The sequence below is a fragment of the Puma concolor genome, chromosome E1 (assembly GCF_028749965.1).
Source record: "Puma concolor isolate L17-30 chromosome E1, mPumCon1.1.hap2, whole genome shotgun sequence".
NCBI lineage: Eukaryota > Metazoa > Chordata > Mammalia > Carnivora > Felidae > Puma > Puma concolor.
Genome location: NC_141680.1, coordinates 19,023,254 through 19,049,179, shown reverse-complemented (window position 1 = coordinate 19,049,179; position 25,926 = coordinate 19,023,254). Strand labels below are relative to the sequence as shown.

Here is a 25,926-nt window from a genome sequence, read left to right as displayed (position 1 = left end):
TTCTGTGTCTCCCTCTCTCTCTGCCCCTCTCCTGCTCGTGTTCTGTCTCTTTCTCTCAAAAATAAATAAAAAAATTTTTAAATAGAAAAGATTTTAGAGGAGAGGAAAGCATCTCTGCACAGAGGTAATAAGCAAAATGGTAAAGGTGGACAGGAGCTTTGTGTGGTTTTTTGTTTTTATTAAGTTTTTTATTTTAATTCAAATGTAGGTAACATAGAGTGTTATGTTAGTTTCAGGTGTACAATATAGTGATTCAGCAATTCTCTGCATTACTCAGTGCTCTACCCCATTTTCTTTTAAGTCAGCTTGTCATATTCAGCAGAGGTATACTCCTTTTTTTTTTTTTTTAATGTTTATTTATTTAAGAGAGAGTGTGTGTGCTTGCAAGCAGGGGAGGGGCAGAGAGAGAGAGAGAGAGAGAGAGAGAGAGAGAGAGAGAGGGAGACAGAGGATCCAAAGCAGGCTCCGTGCCGACAGCAGAGAGCCCAATGCGGGGCTCAAACCCACAAACCATGAGATTGTGACCTGAGCTGAGTCAGACGCCCAGAAGACTGAGTCACCCAGGCGACCCTCTTTTCTTAAGTATTACAACAGGCAGTTGAGGGGCGCCTGGGTGGCGCAGTCGGTTAAGCGTCCGACTTCAGCCAGGTCACGATCTCGCGGTCCGTGAGTTCGAGCCCCGCGTCGGGCTCTGGGCTGATGGCTCAGAGCCTGGAGCCTGTTTCCGATTCTGTGTCTCCCTCTCTCTCTGCCCCTCCCCCGTTCATGCTCTGTCTCTCTCTGTCCCAAAAATAAATAAACGTTGAAAAAAAAAAAAATACAACAGGCAGTTGAATGAAAGAGTTTTCAGGTTCACAGATCCTGAGGACAGTGACGTGGTAATCTAGTCATTTGTGTTTAACAGGGGGAATACCCTCTAGTTTATATTTTATGAGAAATTATACACATAGGCATGTGGTCTTAGTAGAGAAGAATTGACTTTACCATTTGAAATCATGCTTTATATTCATTTTGAGTGCCTTGCTTTTTGACACCTGGTAATACTTTGCTCTGTGTTAGGTAGGGCTAAACCATATGAAATTGTTTTTCTTGGTCAAAAGTGGTCCAGTATTGTCAGTTCAAATCCAGTAGATTTAGGGTGAACAACACCTTGATCAGGAAATACATGTTTTATAATGCTAAATGAAATGTAAGAATTTTTTTCTGAAATGAATAGTTATTTCTAAAATATCTGGTTATAGAGCAGTACCCATTCCAGCCAGCCAGTGTTTTCCTTTTCCCCTTTCTTTGAAAATGTAGTCTCTGTTAGAAGAAAGCATATGACATTATTTCATACTTACTCTCTGTTTTTGGCTTTTGTATCGTTTATTCCTTTTATAAGTCAAAGCAAGATTTTTCAAGTGCCAGCAATATGAATTCAACCCGATAACTTGAAAATTAGATGTTTTCTCTCTGCTACTTGCATGCATACCAACTGTCACTACTAACAGTAAAGATTCTGGCATCACAACTTGGCTCCCAGTTTTGTAGATACGAAAGGCAGAGTAGAATATAACCTGCTCTTCACTTCCGTGCAAGAACTTTTCAATCCTCGCAGGAACAAAAAGTTGTCAAACTCAGCAGACGTGCCTGACATCCCATACAGATAAGTGCTTCATACTGTCTTTAGGAATTTTTTTTTTCCTGGAGTAAAATCTCAAGTTGACAACATTTAATACAGTGATAGCAGTTATGACGTGTCTCTGTTTTTGTTTTGTTGTTGTTTTATGTGTAATGTTTCTTTGTTTTTGCCCCTTGATATTTCTGGAACCAATTCAAGAATATTGGGACTTCTGATTAAGGCTTAATGGTGCCAATAGAAGTTTTTTTCTTGTCTCTATGATTAAGAGTTCCTAGTGGGTGGAAATGATGAAATAGAGAACAAAAAGATTTCCTAGTGGGGAAAAATATTTTCAGTGCATACAAGAGGGAAATAGTAAGATTCAGATACTCTTTTCCTATCCTGCAGAAGACCAAAGCTTTATTCCCCGGAGACAGCATGAGCTGAGCTGTTGTGTCTTTGGCCCCTTCCCCAACTCCTACAGAACCTGGCAGCCTGGCCTGTGCCTTCTAAGACAGAAATTTGGAAGACTTCTCTAGAGAAATGGATTAACCCAAGAGAAAGGATCTATATACATAATCGAAGACCCCTTATGACACAAAACTGTAAAGCTCTAAGCCCTCCCACAGAGCCACATTACAGTCAAACAGTAATAACCTAAATGTCCAGTGATAGGGATTGCTTAAGTCATGACATAATCCATAAGATGGAATACTATTTAAAGCACCTAAAATTATATTAAAGAACTGGATTACCATGAAAAGATGTTCACAAGATATTTTAAATGGGAAAAAGAAGCGTATGTAATATGTTCTGCTTCGACACCATAATTCCACTTAAAGGAATATATTAGGAAATAATCCAATTCACATAAAGATATAGATACATAGATATGTTTATCTCAGGTTTGCTTAAAGTATAATTAGAAATAACTTGGATTTTCAACAACGACAGGTTGGTTAAATGAATTCTGCTTATTCATTTGAACACTTTATGGTCATAAAAATTCTGCTTCATCAGAATATTTAACAAGGCACCTGGGTGGCTCAGGCGGTTAAGTGTCCCGACTCTTGATTTCATCTCAGGTCGTGATCTTGCGGTCATGAGATCAGTCCCTTTGTCAGGCTCTGCACCGGGCTTGGAGCCTGCTTAAGATTCTCCCTCTCCCTCTCCCTCTGCTCCTTCCACACACTTGCATGCACATGCACACACGCTGTCAAAAAAAATTTGCAGGGGCGGGGGGTGTGCCTGGGCGGCTCAGTTGGTTGAGCATCTGACTTCGGCTCAGGTCACCATCTCACAGTTTGTGGGTTCGAGCCCCGCATCATGTTCTGTGCTGCCAGCTCAGAGCGTGGAGCCTGTTTCGAATTGTGTGTCTCCCTCTCTCTCTGCCCCTCCCTCGCTCACGCTCTGTCCCTCTCTGTCTCAAAAGTAAATAGACATTAAAAAAAATTTTTTTAATTTTTTAAGAATATTTAATAACAGGAGAAAATGCTGTATTTTATTAAGAAAACAGGCAGCAACACCACGTTTATGTTACAGTCCCAATTTTAAATATACATACATGTATGCATGTACAACATTTTCACAAAGATGTTATAGGTTCATTCAAAGAGGTAGGATTCTGGGTCATTTTTCTATTCCTTGGCTTTCTTGTATTTCTCTAGTTTTATACAGTGAAGGTTTTCTTTAAAAACTTTTTTGGAAATTTTCAAAAATACAGAAAAGTAGAGACAGTAGTATAATAACTATTATTTACCTGCTACCCACATTCAGCAGTTGTTCATCATTTTGCCAATCTCACCCTCTTTCCCTTTTTATTGAGGGCAGGGAAAAGAAGGCTGAAGGTATTTTAAAGTAGATCTCAAGGGCACCTGGGTGGCTCAGTTGGTGAAGCATCCAACTCTTGATTTCGGCTCAGGCCATGATCTCCTGGTCGTGGGATTGAGCCCCAAGTCAGGTTCCGTGCTGTACGTGGAGCCTGCTTGGGATTCTCTCTCTCCCTCTCTCTCTGCCCCTCCCCTACTCTTCTCCCTCTCTCCCCCCCTTCCCTCTCTCTCTCTCTCTCTCAACCATAAATAAATGTATTTTTTTTAAGTAGATCCTAGGCTTCAAATCATTTTACCTATACTTAAATTTGCATTTCTAACTGATAAGGGCCTTAAAAACCTATTATGTCATTATCACACGTAATAAAATTAGCTAATTCCATACTATTCCCTGATTTCCTTCAAGGTCTTTTTTTTTTTTAAATTTGTTCTAATGTTTATTTATTTTTGAGAGAGAGACAGAGCACAAATGGGGGAGGGGCAGAGAGAGAGGGTGACGAGGGTGACACAGAATCCGAAGCAGGCTCCAGGCTCTGAACTGTCAGCACCGAGCCTGATGCGGGGCTCGAGCTCATGAGCCATGAGATCATGACCTGAGCCAAAGTCAGATGCTTAACCAACTAAGCCACCCAGGCGTCCCACTCAAAGATCACTTTTTTAGTCAGGTTTGTTTGAATCAGATTCTAAACACAGTCCATATATTGCGTTTCATTATTACATCTCGAGACTATTTTATCCCAAACATTCCTACCTTCTCTTCCCCTCACCTACCCAACCCCCCCCCCCCCCCACCTTTTTTGTCATTGATTTGTTGGAAAAATTTTTTCAGAAGAATGATCCACGTTGTGTTTAGCTGATTGCTTCTTCATGGTGTCTCTTGCTCTTTTATTCTCCATGTTTCTAGTAAACTAGTAATTAGAGCTAGAGGATTCGTTGTATTAAGGTGTTTTTTTAAGACCTGAATACTTTCTGGGCAGTGGTGTGCATCTTAATAGAGATACAATATCTTATCCCACATTAAGTGTTGCTAGGTTGAGTGGTGATTTGAGGTGATGCTGATCAGTCTCATCCCTTTCAAATGGTTTTAGCAGCCATTGATAATTGATGCCTGTATCCGTGATACCATAGATGTTGAAAAATGGCAATTTTTATTTTTTTTACTCATCTAACATTGCTTCTGCATTCATTAACTGAAATTCTTCTATTAAAAAAACACAGTAAACATTTAGTATATTTTATTACAGTTTTTAAAAATATAACTCAAAAAAAGAAGGGAAGATAAAACCCAGCCATTGAAACAATCTTAAACATAGTCAAGACCGAGTTCTACTACTATGTAACCTTAGATAGGTTACTTGCCTTCTGGTAGCCTCAATTTCCTCATCTGTAATTGGAAGTACTAACACCTCCCTCGTAGGATTGCCATGAAAATTAGATGAGATGATATATTTAAAATACTAGTATTGTTTATCTAGTGGGTGCTCAGTATATATTAGTTCATTTACTCAACAGATGTTTATAGGAGACTTAACTGTAATGCAGGCATTTGTTTCTGACAGTTTGGGATGGACTTGTGAACAAAACAGACAAAAACTCTTGTCCTCATGGAGCAGGACTGGGGAGGCCAACAAACAATAAACATAATAAGTAAATTATGGAGGATAAGTACTAAAGGGAAAAAAGAAAAGGTAGAGATGTGCAGGGGGATAGCTGTTGTATAAAGCATGCAAGGTGCGGTACTAGGGTGGTCAAGGTAGGCCTCATTCAAAAAATCAGATTTGAGCAAAAACACAAAGGAGGTGAGAAAGTTAGCCAGGGTGTCTGGGAAAGCCCATTCAGGCAGAAGAAACAGCTAGAGCAAAGGTCAGAGTGTGTCTAACATGTTTAGAGAATAACAAAATAGCAAAAATGGTAGGAAAGGAGGTCAGAGCAGTAAGACGCCAGATCATTTCTGGCCATGTAAGGACGTTTTAAGGACTTTGGCTTTGACTCTAAATGAAATAAGCTTTTGCAGAAGAGTGACATAATCTGGCTGTCATTCAAAAATATTGTCCTGTGAAATGCAGCCCCCCCCCAAAAAAAAAAAGGTGAATTGATGAATGCAAAGAGCCATGGATAAACATGTACTAAATCAAATTGTTAAGTATAGAATCTGGGTGGTGGGTATATATATATGGGTGATCACTGTTTAATTCTTCCAAGTTTTCTGTGTGTTTAAAACTAAAGAAAAAAATGTAAGGGGTGCCTGGGTGACTCGGTTAAGCATCCAACTTCGGCTGGGGTCATGATCTCACGGTTCATGGGTTCAAGCCCCACATCAGGCTCTGCGCTGACAGCCTGGAGCCTGCTTTGGATTCTGTGTCTCTCTCTCTGCCCCTCCCCTGCTTGCACGTTCTCTCTCTCTCTCTCTCTCTCTCTCTCTCTCTGTCAAAATTAAATAAATGTAAAAATTTATAAGCTATTAAGAATAAAATCTAAATCTAAACCTGGTAATAATACCATAATTTAACTGATATGTATCATTTTATAGAACAATTCTAACATGTCACTGAAAACTGTTCCTAGGAAATTCTGCATGCTAAATCTCATTTCCTCACTAATCTTCATTATGGAGTAGAATATAATTCTTTGGAAAAAATCTGATTAATAAAACCTCAGGTGAAAGTAACCTAAGAATATAAAAACCCTAAAAATTATGTTTTCTATATAATAAAGTAACTCAATGTATAGACAAAATAAAAATGTAACAGTCAAAAGTTTATTCTGTCTCCTGTGTGTTAGAAATCTAGGGGTCTTGGGCCATAGGAGGTAACAGTGGACATGATAAGAAGTAGTCTAATTCTGTGGCTAAATTATGAAAGAACCAACAGGATTTTCTGATGGATTGGAGGTGGAGTGAGAGAGAAAGAGAAATCTAGGATGACTCCAAGGTTTGTGGTTTGTGGTGTGAGCAGCTTGCTGGAAAAATAAGTTTTCTGTGGAAAGCCTACAACTAGAAAAAGTGATTTGGTGGGGGAAAGATGGAGAATACATGTTTGGACAGTTTGAGATGTCAATTAGACATCCAGAGGAGATGATGAGTAGACAGTTTGATGAACGGGGTTGGACTTAAGGAAACAGGATTAACTAGAAATACAACGTTGGGAGTGATCTGCAAGTGTGCTATTTAAAGTCTTAGGATTGGATCCACTTGCCCAAGAAAGTGCGTGTGGAAACACAAGAGGACCAAACCCTGGGACATTTCAACATTAAGTAATTGGAGAAGAAAACAAAGGAGGATTGAAAAGGAACAACCAGTGAGAGAGAAGAAAAGCTAACAGTCAGGTGTTCTAGAAACCATTTGACCTAAATGTTTCAAGGAGGGTGTTTTGATTGTGTGTCAAAGCATTATCAATTAGTTCTCCCTACTCTCAAGTTGTTACTACTTGTTTTTGCTAAAACGTTAAATTAGAAGTGTTTTTAAATCATTCTCCCCAGATAATGACCACTTACTACAAGAGTCTTTAAAGTTTATAAAAGTAAAAACCAAAGCCTAATAGCACTTTTAAAAAAATTTATTGTAAGTTTTGAAGGCAGACGCCTTCTCATCTTTATTTTTTTATGCCTAGCATTTACCCTTAAAGTGAGCATGTAAATGCTAAAACACGAGTCCCCGGACCCTCTTTTATAGCTCATGCTAAGCACACTAAGACTACAGCTGCCCCTTAAATTTTTTTTTTCAACGTTTTTTTATTTATTTTTGGGACAGAGAGAGACAGAGCATGAACGGGGGAGGGGCAGAGAGAGAGGGAGACACAGAATCGGAAACAGGCTCCAGGCTCCGAGCCATCAGCCCAGAGCCTGACGCGGGGCTCGAACTCACGGACCGCGAGATCGTGACCTGGCTGAAGTCGGACGCTTAACCGACTGCGCCACCCAGGCGCCCCTACAGCTGCCCCTTAAGATGGACTATATCTTCTAGGACTAGCTGTGGGACAGTCAGTACTGGCACAAAAGGTGTTTTACAGGGTGTCAGATGGGTTGCCCTTAAAAAAGATTTCATAATCTCGCTCTGGAAGAAGAAAGGTAGGATCTGAAGAACTATGTAAGAAAGCAAAATAACTCTGCAATCCAGTAACAGCTATGCTTTTTTTTTTTCTTTTCTTTTCTTCTCTTTCTTTTTTTTTTTTTTTTTCTTTTTTCTTTGCCTGTTCCTGCTTTCAGTTATACAGGGGTAGGGGAGCCTTAGTGTTTTAACCCAGAACATGAAACTAACTTTCACGAGGTATCGGAAGAATTTAAAGCCTGTAGGAATCTCCCAAAGTCAAAGGTACTCACCCCTTGTCTTAAGGAAGGTTAAATTTAAATCATAAAATTCACCCAGATGTGTAATGAATCATTAACTGTGGGTAGGAGTAAGACCTAGATTCTGTCCTATTCTAGATACAGCAAAAGTTATATTCACAAGAGTTGAATTCTACATCTTCATTTCTCCCCATGCTCCAGCCTATGGTCATCGACCATGTGTTGATCGAACAAAACCCTGAAGGTATAAGACTAAAAAGCATAGGAAGCTTAAAATTTAATAAGGGAGGCATAAATGTAAAAAAAGAAAAAAGTTAAATAACAAAACAAATTATTAAGATTGGAGGAAGGCTTGGATTTGAACTAATCATTTTATACATTTCTAGGAGTATTATACTTTATAAAGTAACTTAAGCCACAGTTGGTGGGTAGATTGTCATCCTTTCCATTGGTACCTTGGTGGCCTAGGGTGAGACCCCCAACCCTCTCTTGTTTGGATTCACAGGATGCTCCAGTAACATGTCTGAATAGACACCGAGACTCTTTGATCTTCACATTCTTCCTGGTCTGGCTGTCATTTAAAATGTTTACCCTTATTGAGAAGATATTTGCCAATGACCTATCTGATAAAGGGTTAGTATCCAATATATATAAAAAACTTATGTAACTTCACACCCAAAAAATAAATAATCCAATTAAAAATGGGCAGAAGACATAAACAGACATACAGATGGCCAACAGACACATGAAAAGATGCTCAGTATCCCTCATCATCAGGCAAATGCAAATCAAAACTACAATGAGATGCCACCTCACACCTGTCAGAATGGCTAAAATCAAAAAAACAACAAGCATTGGCGAGGGTGTGGAGAGAAAGGAACCCTGGTGCACTGTTGGTGGGAATGCAAACTCGTACAGCCACTGTAGAAAACAGTATGGAGGTTCCTCCAAAAGTTAAAAATAGAAGTACCCTACAATCCAGGATTGGCACTGCTGGGTATTTACCCCCCCCCCCAAAAAAAACAGAAAAACACTAATTCAAAAGTGTACATGCACCCCTATGTTTATAACAGCATTATTTACGATAGCCAAATTATGGAAGCAACTCAAGTTGTCCATCGATAGATGAATGGATAAAGAAGATGTGATATATATAATGGAATATAAATGGATATACAATGGAATATAATGTGATATACAATGGATAAAGAAGATGTGATATATATAATGGAATATAAATGGGTATGCAATGTATATAATCGAATATAAAAAGGAATGAAATCTTGCCATTTGCAACAACCATGGATGGCTCTAGAGAATATAATGCTAAGTGAAATGAGTCTGTCAGAGAAAGACAAATACCATATGATTTCATTCATAGTGAATTTAAGAAATAAAACAAATGAACAAAGGGGGCAAAAAGAGTCTTAACTATAGAGGACAGTTACCAGAGGAGGAGGTAACTGTCCCCACCTATAGGAGAGGATGGGTGAAATTGGTAAAGGGGATTAAGAGTACATTTATCCTGATGTGCACTGAGTAATGTGTAGAATCTGTGAATCACTGTGTTGTACACCTGAAACTAATAGAACACTGTATGTTAACTACACTGGAATTAAAAACTTAATTTAAAAAACATTTACCCTTATTTTTCTTTTATAATGCTAATTATAGAGGAGTCACTTAGTTTATGTCTGCTAACTTTTAAATGGTAAATTCTTTAATTTTGGCAATTTTTTATCTTTTGAGGGCTGGAATTCTCACCTTTGTCATACTGTCTTAGTAGCTTTCTTTCCTTAAACTTTCTCCAGCCTTAAGAGTGGAAGTTATTCTTTAGACCTAGCGCCTACTTTGAGGGGATTGGGGCTGAATTCTCTGAACTCTCCTTAACTTAAAACTTCAAGATATGTTGTCACAGAATTGATGCAGAGTGACCTACATAAAATTATCGTCTCTCCTCAACCACTCAGCTCAGATCATGTCAAAGTTTTTCTTTATCAGATTTTGCGAGGTAAGCTTTTCTTTCTGAAGAAAAAGGTAGTGTCACTGTATACGTGAAATGTTTTGCTTTTCATTTGAACTTTAATCTGACCTCCCAAGGCTTTCTTCTTCCCTAAAGACTTTTTTCTTTTGACCAAGGTCAAATATAATATTCTCTATACTTGATGTTAAATAAGAGGCTTTTTTAAGGGTGGCCAAATGGTTCTTATTTTCAGTGATGGAAGAGAAAGCCCTAATTCATGACTAGGTTAATCTAGGGAGTAAATAAGCAAGAGGGTTTCTCAAACCCCGTGGTCTGTCACAAAGTTTCCACTAAACAGCCTTTAGTAGGGATATGTGACTGGCATCAGATAACTCAATTAAAAAGTAACTTGTGTCATCCAGACATTTATTCTTCAAACCAGCAGTACATAAGCCTGATCAAAGTGTTGGCTGGTGTACCTGAGTCCAATTCTAGAAAAACAAAATGACTCTTAAAGCCAGAGCATCAAGGAGACTGAGAAACAGCCAGCTAAATAATTCTCCAGGCTGGCTCACTCGAGAGCACCAACCTGATGGAGAGGCAGTTTGAGCCGACATTGATGGAGCTTCTTCTGGCCATCAGGTGTGTCCTTCGGAATTTTGCTGTTACAAATGGAGAATTAATTGTTTAAAGCTGAAACAGCTTCCTTACCTAGTAAAATATCCTCCCCCTGCCCCTCCCTCACTAGGATTTATAGAATTCAGACATTCTTTATAGAGGTTAAAAAACATCTAACAACAGAATGAAAGCACAACGTTAAAACCACGATGTTCACTTTCTGTGGATTTGTTGACATTCTGTGGTGGGGGACAGAATAAAGATACTGGATACTGGATCTTTTTTTACACTTGAAAAAAATACATGATTTACTGTATTTTGTTCAGAAGACTCAGCCTTGAAGCTGTGACCTTTTTTTAGCAGTGCTACAACCCTCGGTCTTTTAAGGTGTCAGAAATATTGTAAAGTAATTAATTATTACCCTCTCGAATCTCAGTGGTGGAGAATACTACTGACAGACCTGGGCAGGTTGCTGACTTTTGTCTTCCCAGTAAAAATCTGCCCTGGGAAAGGCTCCCTGGTGGGTAATGGGAATCACAGGGTGACGGTACCAGCAGCAGAGCTCCAGTGGCCAACCCACACCTAGGAGCAATTTGAGGACGTTCGTATGGTCAGCTTTAATTCCATTGCCTGAAAAGCTTATCTATATTTAAACCTAAATCATCTTTTGAATTATAGGCATGATCTGTAGATTGCGCAAGCCTTTGATGACACTTTATTTTACTGTCACAAAATTACAGGTTTTTTGAGGTAGGGCTAAGTCTAGCTTTTAATAATGTTTATTAGGCCATCATTTAGAGAACAGTCTTAAATCCTGTACTCTCTGTTTCTGTGGTTTTCCCCCCAAATCATTGGTTGAGTGAAAGGAATTAAATATCTGCAATTAAATCCGTTTGTTATTTCAGGTTTGAAATATCTCCATTCAGCTGGCATTTTACATCGAGACATTAAGCCAGGGAATCTCCTTGTGAACAGCAACTGTGTTCTAAAGGTAGCTTTTCAGTTTATTTGAGTATCTGAGAAAAATTCAGAATGTCAAGGCAGGTTTAAGAGCAATGTGTTTTTGTGAAAGAGTTAAATTTGTTTTCATCGCTTTGCCAAAAATGAAAGAACCCAGGTTTCCCTAGCAATGTCACTAGTCATGGCCACAGTAACTGATTTGTAGTCTTGACTCATGGTTTCTTCATGATAGCTTGCATATGTTTTAGAAACACTGAAATTGGAATTACAACGTGACCAGAAAGAAGATGGAGAAGGTGATTTCTTTTTCAATTGTTCCATTGTTAAAAGAAGTACACATCAAAAGGAATATTGGAAAACCAGTAAGCTGTTTATATGAGAACGAAGTATGGCTTTTAAGAAACCTGTAGCATTTTTATACCCTGCGTGACTGAGGTAGTAAAGTAGGGAAGTGGAAACACAAGTGAAAGTACTAAGCCAGGAAAGAGTTAAATGTATTTGACAATATAGTAGCCAATCCTGCTACCCCCTCTGAGGGGGTATTGATTACAGGATTAATTATAGTTAGTAGCTCCAAAATCTCAAGCCATCAGTTTCCATTTTACTTTCCCCCAGTGTCTCCATCCACCCACCCCCTCACCCCTGCCCGTTTTTTGTTAGAGTGGCTCACCAATTGCAAAATCCACATATGTGCGTCTCCCTGCCTCCAATAGAGAGATGTATTCATGGAGCTCCTAGATCGGAAGAGAACCACCATACCTTCCCCATCATAGAAGGTAGAGATAAGGGCCTTCCTAGAGCTGTGCCATCCTGTGTAAGCAAATTTAAATTCCGTTTAGTTTGTGAGTGGCTACAGTATTACATGGTGCTTCACTCTGCAGTAAATACTGTTAACGTTTCAACTGATATATTTGAAAAAAACTGGTTTTTAAATGTTGCCTGCTTTATAAGTAATCAAGCTGTCATTGTTACTTAGCTTGATGGCAGTTAAACTAAATATTAAAAGCAAGTATATAAATGAATATCATTTTGTATTTTAAATGCTTTCTTTAAACTGTGGGCCAATTTTCTTTAAAAGCTGGTATGATATACTGCTTTAGGATAAAATTCTCCCTTCATTATAGCCTTCAAGAACTGTTTCTGATTTAACTCTGGAAAGATTTTTTTTTTAACTATTTTTCATAATTTCCCTGAAAACAACTGGTGTCATAGTGCAGTCTCTTTCCACAGAGAAATTAATTGTCCCCAGTGTCCACTGAAGTAAATATTCTTTCTATAGGTCATTGAGTTCATTCCCCTGCTACCTTTCCCCTTTTTGAAGAGATCTGCAACCTATTCCCACAACCCTCATTGTAATTAAAAACAAAAACAAAACAAAAACAAAAAACTTAAGAATTCTTTATTCTGTTCAGGCCAAATCAGTTTTATGACAATTTATGCCAGTTTTTTCTTATTTTGGTTTCTGGTTGGAGAATTTCACAAAGCATTTTGTGTAGAATGCTTGATGCCATTACCTGCTTGAAATCCGTTAAAAACAGTTTTTTAATGTTTATTTATTTTTGAGAGAGAGAGCACGAGAGCACACAAGCCAGGGACACGCAGAGAGAAGGAGAGACAGAATCCCAAGCAGGCTCCACACCATCCGTGCAGAGTCTGATGCGAGGCTCAGATTCACCAACCACAAGATCATGACCAGAGCGGGATCAAGAATCGGGGGCTTAACCAACTACACCACCCAGGCCCCCCTGAAGTCTGTTTTTTAAAATCATTAGTAATGGTGTTGTAACTTCTGGCTACATAAATGAGTAACTAGAGGAAAATGTCAATTATGAATAAACCAATACACAGATCAGGATAAATTGAAATTGTGCCCTGTTCCTTTGACTTGTCCAAGCCGCCTACTTTTAAAACCCAGAATGGTTAGGGGGCTTCTGGGGTGGCTCAGTTAGTTGAGCATCAGACTCTTGATTTCGATTCAGGTCATGATCCCAGGGTCATGGGATGGAGCCCCACATTGGGCTCTGCACTGAGCGTGGAAACTGCTTAAGGTTCGTTCTCTCTCTCTTTCTCTCTCGCTCTCTCTCTCTCGCTAAAATAAAAAAATAAAAATAAAACCCAGAATGGAATGTCAAGCTATGGACAAACTAATTCTGCCTTCTCAAATGTACAAATTCATCAAAAATAATTATGATAAAACATTTCTTTTAAATTATATCCTTTCATATTATGAATATATTTTATTTCCTATTAAGCACAAAATGGATAATTTTGTTGGAAATCTCATTATCTTTTTGGCTATCTGATCATATAAACTTCTTACTTTGGGTTTAGCTTGTCTTCCAGATAAATTGCCAAAAATGACTCCAGACTGATGTTTTTAACAAGGGGCTTGCTTTATAACAAAATATTTTCTGTCCGGTGGGTGGTTGGTTGTTTTTTGTTGTTGTTTTGTTTTTTGTGGGTTTTTTTTACTCTAAATACAAGAATGATAGGAAAATGGATTAAAGTTCTTTGGTTTTTGTTTTGTTTTAAAAGATATCCTAAAACACCATGGCATTTTAAATATTATGTGTTATTTGAACCCTAGCCTTTGGGAGGATTTGATAAGCAACTTAATTTTTTTTTAATGTTTTTATTTATTTTTGAGACAGAGAGAGACAGAGCATGAACAGGGGAGGGTCAGAGAGAGGGAGACACAGAATCTGAAACAGGCTCCAGGCTCTGAGCTGTCAGCACAGAGCCCAACACGGGGCTTGAACTCACGGACTGTGCTATCATGACCTGAGCTGATGTCGGACGCTTAACCGACTGAGCCACCCAGGCACCCCGATAAGCAACTTATAGTTTGGTTGTTGTTTTGTTTTGTTTTGTTTTGTTTTGTTTTGTTTTGTTTTGTTTTGTTTTGTTTTTGCTATGGTTTTCCAACTTTTTTTTTTTTAGCTGTCAGACCCTTTTTTCAAATAAAATCGTAGGCTGGGACCTCAACTTAGAACAGTATTATTTTGTCGCTTCTAACACTGACTCAATGAAGTTAATCAGTGAGAATGCTAAAGTTTGGAAGACCGTTACTCTCTTGTCTTAGCCTCAGTGCTCCCCCTTTCTGTTTTGTTTGCCCAGTTTCGAGAAAGTCTTAATTCCTGAAAATAAGCAGAAGTTGCCATTGGTGGCACTGCTGTTGTCCACTAACAGCTCATCTTGGAACTGCAGCCTCTCAGTAAACAGAAGTAACAGGAAAAGATTCGTTTTTCGGTCTGCATGTAAATTAACCAATCTTCCTCATCTACTGTTGTGTCGCCAGGTTCCAGCATGCTGTCCAAAACTTGAGAGGCATTAAGTTAAATATTTACGGCACGAAGAAAAGAATGAACCTAGTGGCACTGGTATCCTACAGTGTGCCACATTTTGACACATTCACACATTTGAGTGTGAATTAGTATTTTAAAAATAGATACATGTGAAGTTTAGGGCTCAGTTTGATTTAAAGAAATTTTACTACGTGTATTCTGTAATGAGAGTGAACATAGTTCAGGAAGTCTTCAAGATTGGCTCTTTTTTTTTTTTTTTTTTTTTTCTTATAATACTTCTCAAGAAGCCTTGAAAATACATAGCTTGGTTTCTACATTAAACCTAGAAATGTGCGTTGAGCTGTCTTTTTGGTTTAGTTATCAATTGAAAAGACATTAAAAGTGAGAAGAATATTTTTAAGATCATCATTTTATATAGAAATAAGGAAGTTTGAGCCGTTTTTCCCCCCTCTTATACCGATAAGATCAAATTATACATTGACACAAATATACCCTACCTGTATCATTGAAAACTTCTGAGTTTGGAGATCTATCATGATTTTAACTTTTTGGCTATTTTGTTTTACTTTACCATTTGTAAATACATGTGTCTCTTTAACAATATTTTGATAATCTTTTCTATTTAGATTTGTGATTTTGGATTGGCCAGAGTGGAGGAATTAGATGAATCCCGTCATATGACTCAGGAAGTTGTTACTCAGTATTATCGGGCTCCGGAAATCCTGATGGGCAGTCGTCATTACAGCAATGCTATTGACATCTGGTCTGTCGGATGTATCTTTGCAGAACTACTAGGACGAAGAATACTGTTTCAGGCACAAAGTCCCATTCAGCAGGTATGATTTTACTTTAGGCTTTAGTAGCTTTCAATTCTATTACAGATTTAAAGGAAAAAACCACCTTGCACACATGTCCTGGGCTTATTCGTTGTACTGTCTGCATTGCTTTTAGCAAATTCAGGTTCACTTAAAATTCAGAAAAGTTATGAAGTTGAAGATTACAGAGAGATTCATTTTGTAACTTACCGGCCTATTAGAGGGAGTGTTGGCTTTATTACTTGCGCTGATGCATGTAACCGTTTGCACAGGTGTAATCTTCAGTTGTTAGATTGTCTCTGTTCTTTCTAACTGAATGCGTCCAACTTGAAAATGTATTTGGTGGCTTAATGTACTTACTCTTTATGCTTAGAATATAAATTTTAAGTGTTGATTTCCTTAAATCTGAACATTTAGAAACATTTCTAACCTTTGTTTTGGAGCTACAATATTTAAATATGGCAGAGAACATTAGAAGCTTATTAAAAGGTAGTTTTAAGAACCCATTCATGGGGCGCCTGGGTGGCGCAGTCGGTTAAGCGTCCGACTTCAGCCAGGTCACGATCTCGCGGTCCGTGAGTTCGAGCCCCGCGTCGGGCTCTGGGCTGATGGCTCAGAGCCTGGAGCCTGTTTCCGATTCTGTGTCTCCCTCTCTCTCTGCCCCTCCCCCGTTCATGCTCTGTCTCTCTCTGTCCCAAAAATAAATAAAAAAACGTTGGAAAAAAAAATTAAAAAAAAAAAAGAACCCATTCATGATACTTTATCTGCCCTAAGAGCTAATTCATTATCATATTTTCTTGCGATAATTCCTAAGTATTTTTTATCCATAAATTCTAACAATGCAAACATAAACTTTGCATTAGAATAATGTAACAATGATGGACTCAGGCTGCAGAATCAAATCGATGGGTTCTAGTCCTAGCTCTGCCACTTACTGTCTAGTCATTCTCAGGCAAATTAGAAGGTTCTGAGGACTGTTGTGCAGATCAAATAAAGCTGGAAACGCGGCCAGGCACACAGTGAGCTCTCAGCAAATGTTAGCAACTGTGAGAGCGGTGCTATGCCAGGATGATAGGTATGCAGCAGTAAATAAGACAAGGTTAGTTCCTGCCTTCGTGAAACTTGCACATGAGACAGAAAATAAAGTCTACAAATAAACATAAACCTAAATAATGATAACTTGTGTGAAGAAAAATTGAACCAGGGGATGACAATGGAACAGAGCAGTGCTAAAGGATTCTCTCTCTGAAGGGATGACATTTGAGGAGTACTCAAGTGAAATGGGGAGCGAGATATTGGGAGTGTTCCAGGAAAAGGGACAACCCACATAATTACGCCTCTGAGGCAGGAACAAGTGTGGCATGTTGGGGGGATGGCACAATCAAGGAGGAGGTTGTAGGAGACAAGGTCGGAGGGAGAAAGAGCGCCTGACTGTGATGACCTGATAAGGACTTTGGACTTTATTCTGTCCAAATTGTAATGGAAAGCGGTATGAAGGTTTTGAGCAAGGGAGTATTGAGATTTGATTGATCACATTGTAAGAGATCACCCTGACTACTGAGTATCTTTGTAAATAATTCATGCACCTGACCCAAAATGGAATTGTTTCTACAAAGAATTAACTGATACATTAGAAACTGTATATGCTATGATCAGCATTTAGTTATTTTTCTGCTAAACATTCCAAGTCTATTTTTATCAAATTTCCATCTTAAAAATTGATCCTAGTGATAAAAAATTGTCATATATAATTTTAATGTTGGGTACTATTGACAGTACCCACTTCACTATTCGATTTTTTTAGAGAGTAGATTTTAATGGACTTACCTGTAAGACCATCATGTCTGCACATAAGCAGCTGCCATACAGAAAAGCTTAAATAAAAGTTAAGGTGTTCAAATCCTGTATATTGAACCAGGATCTTCGGTTGCTACTGAAAAGACTGTGTGTGTGTGTGTGTGTGTGTGTGTGTTGTGTGTTGTGTGTGTGTAAAACAATGTATGCAGGAACTGGCCTGGGATTCAGATACCTTATTTTCTAGAGAAATGCATGCGTCTTGAATTTGCCAGTATGATGTAGCCAGTAACAGATAACACTATCTATCATCAGTGTATTTTAGTATGAGAAGTCAAGATCTAAAATAGGAAAAGAGGCTAACTTCTAAATGGAAGTAGTCATTTTCTGTAGCATTTTCTCTGTATCTTTGAGAAATGAAAACCCTAGGTGCTACAGTACATAAAAATATTTCTCATCCATGGATCTAACCCATTGTAGACAACTTTCTGAATGTTTCCATTTGTTTTCATGAGCCAGTTATTTTCTTCTGCCTTTAGGTTAGTAGTTAGAGGTCCATAAGTATCACCAACACACTTTTCCCAAAAGGCTTTGTGTAGAGATCTTTTATGGAAAACAAGCTACTTGATCATCCCCATTATCCTGGAGGATAGTGATCCTTATATAGATCTCATAGTTTCGATAAGTGCAGAAAAATGGTGCTTTAGGGGCACCTAGGTGGCCCGTTAGTTAAGCATCCAGCTTTGGCTCAGGTTGTGATCTTCCAGTTCATGAGTTCTAGCCCTGCATCGGGCTCACTGCTGTCAGCACAGAGCCCACTTTGGATCCTCTGTCCCCCTCCCTCTCTCTGCCCCTCCTTGCTTGGGCTCTCTCTCTCTCTCAAAAACAAATAAACATTAAAAAAAAAAAAAAAAAAAGGAAATAAAATGGTGCTTTATATCTGGCAATCCCAGTACCAGAAAATGAAGTATTCTGTAGGTAGGAATTTTCCGTCCTGGAAGAATCCGAATGACATATTATTGCTAATTAGGTTATGAAGTTGGAAGAGTTTTAGCACTACAGAAAATTGTGGAGGTGGTGTCTGACCTACCAAGACTTGTGAGAAGACCATTTTTTATTGTGCTTTGCTAACTAAATGTGGTCTTATTCAGTATTATAGTTTTCTAAGAACCGCAGTTTTCTGCCAGTGTAAGAGATTTCTAGCATACCTAGAATGTAAATGAGGTGTTCTGGCCCACACATCAATAACTTAGCTTTCATTTCAGATGTGAATGTTCTGAGTAGTTCCTAAATCACAGCTGCCTGATTTATGGATTAGCTCCTTGATGAGCCTGAATCCTTTGGAAACATGAGAATCCATTCTTTAACTGTTTGAAAAGAACAGTCATTAGCCAGGAGCAAAAGAGCAGTTCACCTCTGCAAGGATCATAGATACCATGATATCAAGACCCAGGGTAGGTAGATGCAGACTCCTAAACTACTATAGCCTTAGAATGCCATGCTTGCCGAAACATAGTTCATTTCTGTCATCTGGATTCCTAATAAAAATATTTTTCTGGCCTTTTAAAAGTAGTCCAGAAAGTGAACATAGGGGCTCCTATCAGATAATTTGGAATTTGCCTTAAGGTGGTGTTGTGTTTTTTTCCCTCCAAATTAGGGCCTTGGCCTTGAGTGATTGAAGAGTAATGGAAAGTTGTTTCCATGAGATCTTACTATATCCATCTGTATTTCATATTTCCTTGTAGTTGGATTTGATCACGGATCTTTTGGGCACACCATCACTGGAAGCAATGAGGACGGCTTGTGAAGGCGCTAAGGCACACATACTCAGGGGTCCTCATAAACAGGTAACATGATAGGGTGGGGATCTGTATTTGGTAACCATCTGGGCAGGATTTCTCTTCCGACAGAATAATGAGTTAAGACTGTTTAAACAAGAACATTACTTACGGGTTTTATTTATTTTTTATGTCATGGTCATAAATAAGAAAATGTTAAAATATTTGTCAAACTAAATAAAATACCATAATCCCCAGTGCTTTAGGAGAAAATAAATACTGTGTAGCACCTAAATGACCCCTGGCTTTTTGTCTCCTGGTTTTTGATGTCTGGGAAAATTACTGGGGGTGGAGCTTTCACTCCAGTGCCATACCTCGTACATGTACATCAAGATGTCTTTTCTAAATACTGAGCCAAAATACTCGGTACCTCTTACTCCAACTACGAGGATAAAGCTATTTCTACTGTACTCTTTCCACTAACACAGAATTCTTTTTTAGAAAAGAAGTATGGAGAGAGATTGCCAGATTTGTACTGATCAATATTACTTATAACCAGACAAGTCACTGTTGAGGAAGACAAGACGGCTTTTATCTCCACCTGTTGGTTTAGCAGCATTTTTTAGAAGCACTTTTCCTAATCCACTTTGGACAGAACAGCTTAATGATGTGAAGAGTGAGCAAGGAAAATACTTTTCTCGGGAACAGCAAACTAAACAGAAAAGAGGAGGCTTGAACAAGAAGATTCAGCAGCTAATTTTCCTGGGCTCTGCCTTGGTTTCTTTTAAATTGGGCATTTAGATGATCTGATGGATCATCAGGACTGATTGATCTGAATGACCAAATGGCAGACTGACTTCGACTCTCAGATTACGGTTACATCCCTCTATTGCATTTACTTTATAAACTATGAAATAATTTCGGGTCCTAATTCTCTTAGAAAAGCACGCAGTAAGTCTTAACCTAGAGAAAGGTTCTGTATTAATATAAGGAACCCAAAAGATCTATTATGTTCTATTTATTGGCCGTCATCAGGAATATTAAAGAAATTTATCAATACCTCATGGTGAATATGCCCTTGGAACTAGCAAAATAATTTTCCTGTTTTACTGACCTCTTTAGGTCTTTCCTGACTAAAAGCAGCCAGTAATGAAATGTGATTAAGATCGCATACCCTGGTGCCACCCTTCCAACTCTAGAGGAATTTTAACTATTGCTAGTGGTTGCCAGCTAATTAATCCTTTGTCAGAGCTGCTAAACAGCAGCTGAGAGAGCAAGGCTTCCTAAGGAGTTTCCTGCCTGCCTTCTAGAACAGCTGGAAAATGTAACATACTGCACCAAAAGCAACTGCTGTCCTTTGAGCATTCCTGGCAAGTGAGTCCTTTTCCTACTAGAAATTTTAAAAATCTGTTAGTTATACAGGGCGCCTGGGTAGCTCAGTCAGTTAAGCATCTGATCCTTGGTTTCAGCTCAGGTCGTGATCTCACAGTTGGTGAGATCAAGCCACTCTGCTGATGCCATGATGCCTACTTGGGATTCGTTCTCTCTGCCTCCCCTCCACCCCCACCTCAAAATAAATAAACTTTAAAAAAATAAAAATAAAAATGTTAGTTGTAAAAACCTAGAAATTTCAATTAAATACAAAAATAATAAATATATTATTGTCTAAAATGAAGGAGGGGAGAAAGAAAAATTTAAAGTTCTATATTTATTTAACCAGTTAAATAGGTTAAGATGTTAAGCAGAATTTTTTTCCTATACATTTTTGCATGAATTGGCCTCTTAACAGTAATGCCTCCTAGAGTTTATTATTTTGTTTATCATTAAGATTAGTGATGGTCTTAAGAGAACTCCACAGTAAAAGTTAGGGGTAGCCCTGGCTAGTCTTGCTGTTAGAATATTTTGGTTTTGAAGAGACTAGTGGGGTGGAAACAAACTAGGAGACCATTTTTGCCCAGAGGCTAGATACACTTTATACAAAACTTTAAAGTTTTATCTTTAGATACTATTATAACCAGTGCCAGAAATGGTCTCCTGAATCAGGTGTTCATGGGCATTGAACACTAATCCAGGTAGATTTGTATATCATATATAATTGAATGTAAATAAACTTAGCATATTACTTCGTTCCATTTTTTCCCCCAGTATGGAAATTCAGGTTTTTTCCACATTTGCTAGTAGATCTTTATACCACCATTACCCTCAAGAGAAGTTAGCAAACCCTTGAAGCTCTTCACTTAAGCCATCAGTCAGACTCTGCCTTTTCCCTTCCCACTCTCTACCCCTTCCCTTAGACCCATGATGCGTATCCTTCATGCCTCTTGGCCTGTTAGCAACTGCCTAAAGGTATCTCCATTCACATTACAGCCACTTAGACCTGAGATTGGAAGACACATACACACCCACACACAAGTATATTGGTATGTAGCCATTTGGATTTTTTTCTTAACTTTAAAAAATTAATTGGGTTCCAAATCCAGTATATACACTATAGCTTGTGTGGTTCTGTACATCAAGACTGTTCTGCAAAGGACATAGTTCTTAGCTCAGCGTTCCACACCAGATACATACTCTGTTGTATTTCTTTGGTCTTCAGTGATTAAGAGTGCAGGCTGTGGTGTCAGTCTCAGGCTTACCACAGGGCACAACATGATGATGGTGTCCCAGGAGTCGTACGCTACAGTTTTCAGACAGAATGAATTGTGAATCCTGCCTCTACCGGTAACTCACTTTGTGACCTTAGGCAGATTACTTAACTTCTGTGTGCCTCAATTCATTCATCTATAAAATCAGAATAAAAATGATTCCTACCTCATTAAATTATTATAATGATAAAGAGATAGATAGTACATGCAAGGAGAGCATAGAATAGTGTCTGGTATTCTGAACACTTAATAAATATTAACAATTAAAATTCTCACCATAAAATGGTAGGTATAGCTTGTGATTTTTTTTCTTAAGTTTGTTTTTTTTTTTTAATGTTTATTTTTGAGAGAGAGAGCGTGAGCGGGGGAGGGACACAGAGAGAGGGAGACCCAGAATGTGAAGCAGGCTGCAGGCTGCAGGCTCCAGGCTCCAGGCTATCAGCACAGAATCCGATGTGGGGCTCCAGCTCCCGAACTACGACATCATGACCTGAGCCGAAGTCGGTCATGACACCGACTGAGCCACCCAAGCACCCCAGCTTGTGTTGTTTTTTTTTGAAGTAACGTAGTATGATCAAGTGGAGTTTGTCCCAGGAGTGCAAAGATGGTTCACCTACAGAAAATCTATTAATGTATTTTTTGACATTTTAAGTGAGAAAAATCATGATTATCTCAATTGATGCAGAAAAGGTATTAGATAAGGTTCATGCTTTTTATGTATTACCATGATAAAAGCTTTTTTTACAAAAACCTATAGATAATTTCAGAAGAATTTCTTTTTTAAGTGTATGATCGAGGCAGAATGAGCTATATTCTCATTCTGATGAAAGTGCATGCACACAGTAAAAACCTCTAACTTTTAGACAGGACTCATAATTCTCAGTGAAGCTGCTTAGGCTCTTGGAGGTCTTCACAGGGCAAAAGCTATACCTCACTGTACTTCTGATTACCTGATGTAGAAGTTAGATGAACCACATTTAAACTCGGGAGGGATGCTAACATTTTGATACAAGTTTTTGAGTTTGAATTACAAAAAGAAAAACCTAGCTTTTTTTCAGGTAATTCCCATTTAAGGAGCTACTCAAAGTTAGATGGAGCTAACCATTCTTTACTAACAATAATCATTGCTAACAGTACTTACATATAATTTTATACACACACACACGCACACACACGTCATTGCCCGAACCACTTCTTGTACATTAGTTCATTAAATCCTCACAGCACTGTAATGTACCATATTCATCGTTCCTTTTTATAAATAGGAGACGGAGGGTTACAGAGGTCAAGCAATGTGCTTAAGGTCATAAGCCAGGTGTCAAAAGTAGGTTTCTCTAATTCTAAAACCTGTTCTTAGCCAGTATACGCTGCCTGGCACATATACCTTCACAGCAGACTTTTTAAATTTTATTTGTTTATGCAAATGATATATGAGTACATGTAAAATACAAATTTTACGGAGAATTCGTCATCCCTAGCTACCCCTATACTATCCCAGTTACCCCTGGATTAATTTGAGGACATCTTCCCAGACATATTTTTCTATGCTTTTATTTACATATATTTGTACAAACAGCAATATTTACTGTTGTTTGTTGGGACTTTTTAAAAAATATAACCATTCCTATACAAAAGGAGAATCAAATCGGCTGTTTTCTTTGAGTCACAGATTACTGTCTCAAATTAATTTGCTTGTGTGGTTGATTAATATACCTATCTCCATACAGCGTATCAATCACTCTTTTCAGTGAAACTCAGTTACAACTGGCTTAAGGGGAAAAGGAAACTTAGTGACTCCTGCACCTTTTTATATGAAGTTGTTGAGCTACAACTGACTTCAGGCCTTGCTGATTCAAGTAGTCAAGTGATGTTCCAAGCCAGGAATCTGACCCTTCTCTGTTTTGTTTTCCCCTGTGTGTTTATAAAAATGGAACCAGCAGTCCAGGTGTATATTCTACTAACATATCAATCCTTCAGGAAAGAACTTTCCCGGTTAGATCTAGAAAAAAATATTTGGAAGGTCACTGATTCACTTATGAATATGTTTGATTATAAGCAATAGAAAATCTTGCTTACAGGGGCGCCTGGGTGGCTCGGTCGGTTAAGCGTCCGACTTCGGCTCAGGTCATGATCTCACAGTCCGTGAGTTCGAGCCCCGCGTCGGGCTCTGTGCTGACAGCTCAGAGCCTGGAGCCTGTTTCAGGCTCTGTCTCTCTCTGTCTCAAAAATAAATAAACGTTAAAAAAAAAATTAAAAAAAAAAAAAAAGAAAATCTTGCTTACAGTGGTTTAAAGAAATAGGGGTTCATTTTTTTCCTCATATCAAGAGGTCCAAAGGTAAGCAGTCTGGAGCTGGTCTGGCAGCTCGCTTATGTCATCAAGGACCTAGTTTTTTTCTTTCTTGCTGCTCTTCCATCTTTAGAACATCAATTTCACACCCTCTTGCTTATCTTGGTCACAAAATGGCTGTAGCTTGTCCAGAAATCCTATTCACATTGAAAACAAGAAAATGGAGGAAAGAGGGAACGCTAGTAGTGTGTGTCCCCTTTATCAGGAAAGAAAATTTTCCCAGAAGCCTGCCTAGTGAATTTCTGCTTACATGTCATTGTCTGGAACTATGTAATATGTAACTTCCCAGATGCCAGACAAGCTAAAAAAAAAAAAAAATTTGAGTATTTTCTATCTCCTCTAATAAAGGTAGGTAAAGGAGAAGAGGCCTGGGGGGGTATGGTTGGATTAGCCAGTCTGTTGCCTGTCCCATCCCTATTTTAGAACATGTATCTATCCCAGAGCCTGTCGTGGCATTCAGTCGAATATATCATTTGAATGACCAGACCTGGGTCAGGTGCCCATCCTTCGAGTTGAGAGATTGAAGTCAAGCTCAGCCATTTGATTCACGAGTGAAAAGGGAGTGGTTCCCCAAAGGTCAAGGAATGCTGTTTTGTCTGCTGGGCAGACAAAAACACTGTTCAGTATTTTTTAGTTATTGTTTTCTCCTCTACAGCTCAAAATCTTGGATGAATGCAGTCTTAGCTGCCATGGCCCAAGTATTTTTTAAAGTTGATACTTAAGGCACTGACCTACTGGTAGGATTGAAAAGTCTCTGTTATCAGTCTTCAGTCCTTCTGTTCATCTCTTACAAGGTTTAGAATTTCCTTTTTCCTCAGATTGTTCCCAACTAATTGTGTCAGTAATACATGTAATATTTTCACAAAAGTGAAAATAGCCCTGTCTGCTGACAGGTACCCATATCTTACATTTAATAGATCATGTTAGAAGTTCATTCAATTCAAACTTCTTTTTCAAGTCGGGATTTCTTTTCTATAAGCCCAGAGTGCTTACTGTATAGTGCACTGCCCGTTGTACACACTTAATTAACGTTGCTGACTGATGGTCACAGCTTCTTTGCTGCCAGCTAAAAACTTGCAGGACAGGACTCACACAGCTGAGCCAGCCTAGCCAACTCTATTGTGGGGATCAGCACTCTGCACTTGGCTTATGATGACTGCCACATACATCATTTAGGGCCCCTTACCCAGGTCCAGAAGCTCATTCTTGCTTCATTTCACTGACAATCATAGTCCTTAATAAGAGCACTCTTTACAACGCTTCTTGTCCCCGTGATTCAGCACTGGCACCCACTCACTCCTACATTGCTAAGTGGCTTATAAACTTGCAGAACAAACAGAAAATGGACTGGTATGTTTTAAAGGGGAAAGAGTAATGTGTGTGAATGTTGGGGGAATTAGCAAAACCTTTTCCCCAAATGAAATATTTAGGGCGTATTTCTACGCATTCTGTTTTTTCTTTTATTCAGATAGGTTCTGTTGCACTTGATGAGAAATATAAACTTCTTGTCTAGTTCTGTTACCCTTGGCCCAGCTGGTTTCAACCACAATGGCCGGTGAATTAGAGGGGAAGAAAATGGAATTAGACATTCAGTATGTCTAGTATTGCATCTTTCCTGCGGAGCCAGTGCTAGGAACTAAATTATCAGTGGTTGTCTTTGTGGAGAGGTGTTGGCATAACTGAACTGACTTCTTTATCTCTGTACCCCTTCCTTTTTTTTTTTTAATTTTTTTTTCAACGTTTTTTATTTATTTTGGGACAGAGAGAGACAGAGCATGAACGGGGGAGGGGCAGAGACAGAGGGAGACACAGAATCGGAAACAGGCTCCAGGCTCCGAGCCATCAGCCCAGAGCCTGACGCGGGGCTCGAACTCACGGACCGCGAGATCGTGACCTGGCTGAAGTCGGACGCTTAACCGACTGCGCCACCCAGGCGCCCCTCTGTACCCCTTCTTAACATGCATTTGAACACAGAAAAGGAGGAGAC

The 25,926-nt window shown here is 38.7% G+C and overlaps 1 protein-coding gene and 1 long non-coding RNA gene across 3 annotated transcripts in view; both read left to right on the top strand.

Moving 5' to 3' along the window:
• NLK (nemo like kinase) overlaps nucleotides 1–25,926 on the top strand; it is a 167,123-nt gene that overhangs the window by 127,063 nt on the left and 14,134 nt on the right. For both annotated transcript variants that reach the window (XR_015243973.1, XM_025916968.2), the window contains exons 4-7: nucleotides 9,618–9,724; nucleotides 11,200–11,285; nucleotides 15,186–15,395; nucleotides 18,914–19,015. Coding sequence is in view for 1 of the 2 variants with exons in the window: in XM_025916968.2 (XP_025772753.1) it covers nucleotides 9,618–9,724; nucleotides 11,200–11,285; nucleotides 15,186–15,395; nucleotides 18,914–19,015 (505 nt within the window). In the remaining variant the exon portion in view is untranslated. The remainder of the gene's footprint in view (nucleotides 1–9,617; nucleotides 9,725–11,199; nucleotides 11,286–15,185; nucleotides 15,396–18,913; nucleotides 19,016–25,926) is intronic.
• LOC147574177 (uncharacterized) lies at nucleotides 7,361–8,743 on the top strand. Its single transcript, XR_015243974.1, has 2 exons — nucleotides 7,361–7,738; nucleotides 8,219–8,743. It is a non-coding gene; the product is annotated as an uncharacterized LOC147574177 (long non-coding RNA).